At 40.0% G+C, this 9,211-nt stretch overlaps 1 protein-coding gene across 1 annotated transcript; it reads right to left on the bottom strand.

Moving 5' to 3' along the window:
• Positions 1–3,222: 3,222 nt before the first annotated feature.
• Positions 3,223–4,999, bottom strand: LOC104599442 (zinc finger CCCH domain-containing protein 2-like). The gene has a single exon (XM_010261981.3). It carries the CDS (start codon positions 4,699–4,701, stop codon positions 3,535–3,537), a length of 1,167 nt encoding a protein of 388 aa, XP_010260283.1. The 5' UTR covers positions 4,702–4,999; the 3' UTR covers positions 3,223–3,534.
• Between the last annotated feature and the right edge of the window lie 4,212 nt (positions 5,000–9,211).

The raw sequence follows: 9,211 nt of genomic DNA, 5'->3' as shown, positions 1-9,211 counted from the left end.
AGCTTGAAGTCCTTTGTCATAGGAACAACAAGAAGTTCTGGCGACAGAGGGGAAGGAACTGAAAGGACGCGGGTAGCAGTTCGGCGAGCTCGTCGGCGCCTCTGTTGTTGCGACGTCGGCTCGACGTTGGTGCTGCTTGCTTCAGTATTACCGAGCTCAATGGGCTCGGACTGCTGATGATAGCTGTGAATCGAAGGGCCCTGCCTGTAGTCTGCGGCTAGGACCTCAAACTGGTTTTCTGCAAGCGAGAACTCAAAGTGAGAGTACTGGGGTGGTGCGGGCTTGACCAGTTGGGAGGCCCCCAACTTGCCTGCAGGTTGCGAGGCGGGGGTGACTGGTCTCTCCTTCCTTCCGTGAAACGAGGCTTGGCTCTTGGAAGGATTCTGGGTTTGAGAGGCCTCTCCCCGACGAGGACGTTCGCTCGGACGGGAGGCCTTGGCTTGCTTTGTGGCCGGGTGCTGAGGAGGAAGCGGCTGCTAGGCTTGAGGCAGTGATGGGAACTGCTATTAGTACTGGTACTGAGAAACTTGATGCAACACTTGCTGCTGATAGAGTTGAAACTGCTGAAACTGTTGCATTTGAACTTGCATAGCTCACATGCACTGCACCAGGTCTTCCAACTGGTTTTGGTTGGTCACTAGGGGAACAATGGAAGGTTCAGTGAAGGTTGCTCCAACCGTGGAAGGGAGTGGAGCGTTCACAGGTGTCACCGTGTGAGGCACGTTCGAGCTGGGAATTCCGTCCACAGAGAGGGGGACAGTGAACTGTCCATTGTAGACAGTGGGGAGCTGAGGTTGTTCCCCAGAAACGTTCTGGTCGGCACCACGCCCGGCATTGCTAAAGGAAGCCATGAATGTTGAGTTCTTAGAGAAAGTTGCAGAAATTAGAGGAAGGCTTTTTTGAAGCGATTCCCACAGACGGCGCCAAATGATGTTGCGCAATTCGGGCACTCCTAACTGGCGACGGACGGTACCTGAGAAGAGGAAGATGAAGGATTCCCGGGGGACTTGCCTGGTGGGAATACTCTGATGCTTAAGTTAGAACACTTGAGAGAGTTGTAAGGAATGCAGAGAGAGCTAAGAGTGCAAGTCGCACTAGATCAGTTAAAGTTCAAGATTAATCCAAGATCAATTCAGATCCCTTGCCCCTTCATCACTGGGGCCTTTAAATACACATGTCCTTGTCAAATTGGGCGTAACCGCCACTGGCCTTCTGTCGCAGCCATTATTTTCCAGGGCTGCACAAGTAACCGTTGCAGAGTACTACCCAATCGGATGAGAGACACGACTCGGAAAGGACAGGCACGCCACCACTTGTCAAGAGACGTGGGTGCAGTTTGCTGGGCTGGCAGGGACTACGCCGTTAGTCAAGAAATGTGGTGCAGTCTAACGGGTATGGTCTCGTCAGATAAGAAGTTTCCTGAAAACACTGCGTCGCTTAGTAGCGAACTGCCTTGTAGCGAGCTCTTGGAGGTGTTCCGAGGTGATTCTGCCTGAAGTTGCCTTTGGGGCAGTCCCCTTGCCTAAGTATTGGAGCGAGCTAGTTATCCGAGCTCACGAGCTGGGATAGACTTGATTTGGAGTATTCCCTTTCAACATATTGGGGTTCTTGAGCTTGCGCTGTAGTGAGTAGCGAACTGTTTTGCGAGGATCTTAACGAGCTCGTTACTCAGTCGCAGCTAGACTTTCATGCTGAGTTGTTGATTATGCTAAGTCATGTCAAATCACCCTCCTCCATAAGCATTAATTTTGGGGAGAGGGGATTAAGACCATATAAATTCATTTCTCCAATGGCAGTAAAAATAAAGATGTTATGTTCATCTATTGTCGGTTCAAAGCTGATTAAGGATCATTTTATTATTCGCCCTTATCTTCTTTTTGTCTTCTTTCTATGATGGGCTCCACCCCCAACTACATGATCCCAAACAGGGCCCTCATCGAGCTTGATCAAATCCGATCAAATTAAAAATAAATTATTTATAAGAAAGAGTTACACTACACCAAAGAAGTGCGTCACATACTCGTCGGTATCCTCATTCCTCAAAAATTAAGGACAAAATACGAATTAAAACATGTCCCATCACTGTTGTACTGTTCAGGGACATGAATTCAAAGTGCAGTTTGCCACATCACAAAATTCAACTTGTTTTCTTTCCAAACAAGCCATTGTCCGCTCTCTCTCTTTCTCTCCTCGTGTCAAAATTGCCAATGGCATCTCGCTCACTCGTGTAATGTGTGATTATACTACACTACACTCCTACTATACTACCAGGATGTTGAATTGAACCAATTCAGACATGACCTGTTCCATCTGTAATGGACTCCTACCCTCAAAGGGTCAAACGGTGTTTAATGTTTTTTAGTCTCCAGAATCCCAAATCTGGATGGATCATTCTGTAAAAGTTAGCTTTCAAGTTAATTTGGTTTTTATCACTGAAGTCAATGCCCGAGAAAAGAGGGACACCCCTTGAGAATAAGTCCACCATCCTTATCCACAAGCCCACATCATCTCCTTTAATAATCCCTACGTGCCCAACACACCACCAATATCGTCCTTGCTTCCTCCACCCCCAACAGTCCAACACCACCTCTGCTCCTCCCATCCCTCCTTTTTCAGTTTTTCTACACACCCATCCCAATAATTGTATTACGAGACCGAGACTGGCCCACCAAGTTATCAACTCTCTGGCTTAGAATCCACCTACCAACCTAGCTACCTCATCACCCATCAGTCACCTAGCTGCAATACTGCAACCAACCCTTGAATTCAAATCCCTGCAGGGTCAAGAACATGAGCTTTAGTTCCTAGTCGCTGGACCTAAACTAATACAACATTGAGCAATAGTCCTTTACATATCGAGTACTGATCATTTTAATGTTGGAAAACGAACAAGTTTAGGCCTGTTAACTTCTAATTCATCCCTCCCAATAGCTTAGCCGGGACCAACATTCAGTAATAGCCCTTCTGATCATACAATGTGCATGGCTAGGTCATTTCTGAAACTGGAACCCTGGACCACAACTGTAAATTCCAATTTGCAAATTGGAACGACTCTGAAGTGAGTAGTAGACCAAAATAGTAATTATACCCGCATGTCCTACGTCTGAGTTGTCATTCCAAATTGGACTCTCACCCACTTTGCATGTTTGCCACGTGTCAAGTCATGACTCGTATAAGATGCATTGCATGTAGTGCAAGTATCAAGTTTGTTGAGAGGCATCATTAAACAAATATTAAGCACCATAAGAGCACAATAGTCTAAACATGTAGCTAGGTTACATCTTCAGTGGGGCTGATATGCTTATTCCACCAAACAACAAAGCGAAAGACAAACGACCAGAGAAGCAAACGAACAAAATTACAAACAGACACTCGAAGATGTTAAGTTCGAGAGCTTGATACATATTGACCCCAAAAGAAAATTGATACCAGAAACAATGATCAGTTGATCACCAATGGCATATATATATATATATATGCTGTATATATTTACGACCCTTTGTACACCATGACTTGATGATCATCTGTCGTCATCTACATCACCAGCTCGTTCACCCAGTCCAGATCGGGATAACAGCGACCATTGTTGTTGGTTTTTTCGTCTGTGAAACCGTTGCTCAGACAATCTTCGTTAAAGTAATTTCCTGACCCAAAAGATGATTGTGGGTTTGAAGGTGAGAGAACGAACTGTTGCTGCTCCTCGAAGTTGGCTGAGGATGAAAGGTATCTATTGTTTACACAGGTTGGAGAAGTCGAACTGAGATCCATGGCTTCCATGGAACTCACAAGCTCTGAAAGAGCACCCTTGTAATTTAAAGGCCCAAGAAGAAATTGGTTCAAAGCAATTGGATCAATATGTTCATTATATCGAGAGAGCGGAGAGAAACCGCGCATCGATCCCTCGTTTCCGAGGCTGCCGTCAGGGGAGAGTGGAGGAGAAAGTGTCGGTGACAATGGAGGAGATAAATGAGAGAAATCCTTCAAAGTAGAAGTCGGGGATGAAGCAGCGGAGTGACAGAAAACGCAACAGTGGTTAGAATTGGCATCAGAAAAGACGGAAATTGGGTATTTGTCGTGGCCCAGAGGTGAGGTAACAGTGGGAGAGGGGGACGTCTGAGTTTCGACGGAACGAAGAGGCAACACACGCAGCTGACGAGATGTATGAGCGAAGAAGCAAACCTTTCTTTTACAGTTCTTACCATCTTTACAGGCTTGAGTCCTGTACCTGGCCGGGTGAAGCCAGCACTCAAAGACCCCATGAGCGAACTCACAAGCATCGCCGCGGCGGCACCCACCGCGACGGAAATCCGTGCAGACATTACCGGAGTAATGAAAACGGCGGGGGTCCCTGCGTCGTGCCTTCTCGCCGGGGTGAGCAAAGGGGCAATCAGTCCAGTCATGGCTACGACTGCGCATGCACCGACGCACCTTGAATTCGTACATACGGAACTCATCATTTGAGTAGGGATCGGAATCATCATCGTCCCCACCATTGTAAGGCAAGAATTTGTGCACGAGATGATGAGTTTCTTCAAAACTGGGCTTTTCCATAGCATCTCCGAAGAGATCAGGACTAGTGTCAGACGAGACGGTTAGCTTGACCCGCCGACTGAGGAGCTTCCCGGATTGCGCGTCGATATCTCCGAGACCTTTCTTCCCGGAAAGGAACGACTGGTGGTTTTCTGCACACAGACTCGACATCCTTGTTAACTTAGAGTAATATGAAAATTAAGAAAGTATGAAGTATCTCTCCTCTCTAGAGTCTAGACGAGATCGGCCATCGAAGGTTAAAAGAAAGAGGAAGAATATTGTTGTGATGGAGAAAGAAAAGGGAAATGGAATAAGGTGAGATATAAAGAGGAGAGAGAAAGAGAGAGATGATGGAGGAGGTGGGAGTGGGAGAGGACGTTGAGAAGCATGCAAAGGATGACGAGGATGGACTGGAGGTATGGGCAGATATGCGTGGCCGCTTCGCACTTGGTTCAGCATGCAAAGCTCCCTATGTGTCACCTTTATACAATTCGTCCATCCTCGCTCGCTACCCCCAAAGTATTTTGCCAAAATATAGACCCCAAACTTGAAAGGGACGCTTTTAATTTGTTTATAAGACAATAATCTGAATTTAGTTTATTTATTTATCTGCACTTCTGCAGTGTGGTTCGGGCTCAGTAACTTCTACGGTTCTACGTACTTCTACCCTACCTGTGGGACCTACCGTTTCCGTTTGGTCCTACTAAGATATATATAAGATTTACAAAAACAAGGCAAGAGGTTAAAAAGAAAATTTAATGCGTAGGGTTTCCAATGGGATGTGAACACGTGGGTCCCGTTGTATTCACACTCCATGCCCCTGGTAAGAGTGAGAGTGACCCAACCCAACTGCCAACTTCACCGAATCAGCTAAGCTAATCCGCCCGGCGCCCGCCAAGCGCCAATACAAGGAGCCGGGCCTCGGCCCAAGAGTCCATTCATGGAAATCTGGTTAGACCGGCACGGTCCTATATGGATAGCTGCTCTACTTAGGTGTACCATTATTGTATTGTCAAAAATCAGGGGGGTACCGGTACCCTAATCAATCACTATTTTTTAATAATGACGATTCCTTGAAAAAATATAAAAAGTAAATATACCTTGAAAAATGAAAATCTAATAAAGGGTAAGGGATATGAGTATCCTATTCCCGCTTCCACGCACGCAGATCGGCAGATAAAAAAAACATACGGAAAGCGGACCCCACTTTCCTGTCCAGTGTTAATAAACCAGGTGCACCAAAGGTGCTTTGCCACTTGTATATTTAAAGCAGGGAAATCTATGAAAGAATTCTGATCAATTAAAACTCACCCACAAATCTAGAATATTATGAGTGGGAGCATTGGAGTGAGTAAGTACCTTTCTATAACAAAGGTCTTTGATTGCCACAACTACTTCAACAGTCCGGCGGGTGTCCGTAACGTTAAGTCTTCTTCTCATTCATCGTTAGTGTTGATAGCTAGTTTTTGTTTTCTTAAATTGTCCAAAACCCATCATCACTTTTTATGAATTTTCTTAAATTTATTATAATTTTTTAAACGTCTAAAATTTATCATGTTATTAACTTGATGTTAAATATACTAATGAGAGTTAATACATTACCATTTTACCTTTCATACAAAAATATAAAATATATACTTATATATTTTAATATTTTAATTACAAAACCATGAAAAAAAGAAAATGTTCAAAAAATATTTTCAAACATAAAATACATAAAAAAACAGAAATTACAAAAAAACTATAAAAATTGAAAACAAAATCAGAAAATAAAAATTGTAGAAAAACACAGAAATTGCAAATAAATAACAAAAAATATAGAAAATTTTATAGATTGTAGAAAATAGAAAAATGTACAAAAACATATATTAGAAAAAATGGAAATTATAACAAAACACTAGAAATGCAAAAAAAAGAAAGTTGAAAACTGAAAAAGACAAAAGAAACTCGAAAAATATAAAGATTGGATAAAAACAGAAATTGCAAATATACATAAAATGATAAAAATTAAAAAATTATACATTATAGAAAAAAGTTAAAAATTAAAAAAAAAAGCACACAAGAAAGTGACAAAATTTTCAAAAAGATAATAAAAATCTACACAAAAATACATAAAATGATAAAAGTTTAAAAATATCAACTAAAAAAGCAACAAAAAAAGATTTTTTAATTATATATTTTAGAAAAAATAAAAAATTACAAATAAACTAGATAAAATTTTTCAAAAAATAAACAAAAATTAGACATTAAATCCAAAGATTGTTGCAATAAAATTTCAAAAAATATTTCAAACAATCAGATAAACAATTACAAAAATATTTTTTTGCATAAATTTGTAGAACCCTCGATGGGATTTACATTCCATATTCAAAAGAATACATTGCAAATGTTTCAAAACATAAAAAATCTTTGAAATTTATGATTGTCTTCTTTCAAATCTTCAAACCAGTAGATCTTCAAACAATAGATGTGTGCAGCAACGACCTTCGAACGAGAGAGAGAGGGTGGTACAGTGGCTATCTTCAAGATTTGAACAAGAGAGAGAGAGAGAGAGAGAGAGGGTGCTATGACGGTAGCAAGATCTAAGCAAGAGAGAGGGTGGCGTGGCGACTACCTTCAAGATCTAAGCGAGAGAGATGGTGGTGCGGCAGCAAGATCTAAGCAAGAGAGAAGGTGGTGCAGTGACAATATCTGAAGAGGATGGTGTGGCGTCAAGATCTGAGCAAGAGAGAGGGTGGTGCAACTACCTTCAAGAATGAGAGAGAAGGTACTATGGTGGTGGCAAGATATAAGCAAGAAAGAGGGTGATGCAGTAACTACCTTCAAGATCTGAGTGAGAGAAGGTGGTGCGGTGGCCAGATCTAAGTGAGAGAGGCAGAGAGAGAGAGAGAGAGAGAGAGAGTTTCGGTCTAACCTAACCTAAATGACCATTTTCCCCTAACTCACCATTCAAGGGTAATTTGGTCATGAAAAATGTTATTTATGCTGACATGGCCATTTATGTTAAGAAACATTAACAGTGCACTAACAGAATGTGAGTTTTTGAAAATAAAACTCACTAACATGGGGTTCCCTTGACGTTTGAAAAGTTGTGGTGAATTTAAGTGAATTCATAAAAAGTGATAGTGGGTTTTGGACAATTTCCCTTTTTTTTGGTAAAGGTGTTGATGGGTAGTTTGGGTGTATCAACAATTAGAGCAATGACAAAACCAATACCTAATGAAGGAAATGGTCCCAATTCTACTTTTCAAATTCCTCCACTTCATTGATGAATGATGATGATCGAACCCTAACAATTCAGAAAGTTGATTTCGAATTTAAGATCCAATATAGTTGTATTGAATTAAGATAATTTGAATACGACAATCGATCGAATTTGGATATCTTATTTATTTATACCGTTTTAAATAATCAAATCAAATTCAAATATGACCTGACTTGACTCGATAAATATTCGAATCGATTATTTAATTCTTATATATAATATTTAAACATTTTATATAATTTATATATAATATTTATATTATATAAATGATTTATATATTTTATATAAACAAAAATTTATTCTATACATTTATTAATTACCTAAAGCAATTAACTGGTTGAATTTAAAATCTTGAATTGAATCAAATATTCGAATATTTAATCAAAATTAAATTCGAATATCGATTTTTTTAATCGAATTTAAATACGGATATTGCATGATCCGGTTTGAATTCGATCCGTTTACACCTCTAACTTTAATATTGAGGAGGGTGTCATTTAAAAAAAAAAAAAGTCTTCCCTAGGTGTAAGCTAACTGAGCCAACTCAAGAATTACTTGGTTTCAGTTCTCTAAATACTCGAATTCAGCCCAGAAATTATTGATTAGAGTCGAACTTGACTTGAATCGAGTAGTTAATTGGTCAAGCCGAGTTATTGAGTTTGAGCTTTGTAATATTAGGCTCGAATAGCTTGCAAGCCTAATTAAGTTTCTAATATATTATTTTTAAATATTTTATTTATAATATAAATAAATATTAATTTTTTGATAGCAATTTATTTATAATATAAACAAATAAATTTATAACCAAATTTTATAATTTTTTTATAATATTTTATAGTATGGATTTATTTATAATTTTAATATATAATGATATATTTTATTTATAATATTTTAAATATTAATTTGTTTATAATTTTTAATATACAATTTATTTATAATCGACTTGAGCCTACTCGAGAACGGGTATTTCATGGATATCGACTCGAGTCGAATTCTAATATGAAACTCAAAAACTCGGTCGAGCTCAAATTGAGTTTCGAGCTCTGAATTTTTTGAGTCAAGCTGGAGTTCAAGTCACCCAAAACTCGGCTTTGATTCATTGAATCTCGATTAAACCCCTACTCTTCAGTTTATTGATTACTGTGCTCGTGGAATTGGACTTTGCAGACCATTTTTATGGCATTAGGTTTATTTATTTATTTCTTCTTCTTTTTTTGCTTGAAAGGGCAATACAGCGCAAATCCATCCTATGGGTTGGGTCTGAGTCGGAACCAGGTGAAACAGAAATCGAGCCAACATAAAAAGGTTGAGTACTCGGACTCGGACCCAGACATGATAAAGTCTATAATTAGTCGACCCGGAACTGAACCGATTGGTTCCCAGAACAATCAGGTCTGACCCAACAGACCCGATAGT

This window comes from Nelumbo nucifera, chromosome 1 (genome assembly GCF_055504915.1).
Source record: "Nelumbo nucifera cultivar China Antique chromosome 1, China Antique-T2T, whole genome shotgun sequence".
NCBI classification, from domain to species: domain Eukaryota; kingdom Viridiplantae; phylum Streptophyta; class Magnoliopsida; order Proteales; family Nelumbonaceae; genus Nelumbo; species Nelumbo nucifera.
This window is presented reverse-complemented; position numbering and strand designations above follow the sequence as displayed.

What these genes read in the sequence shown, in the direction of transcription:
- LOC104599442 (XM_010261981.3), bottom strand. Translation starts at nt 4,701, where the DNA reads ATGTCGAGTCTGTGTGCAGAAAACCACCAGTCGTTCCTTTCCGGGAAG.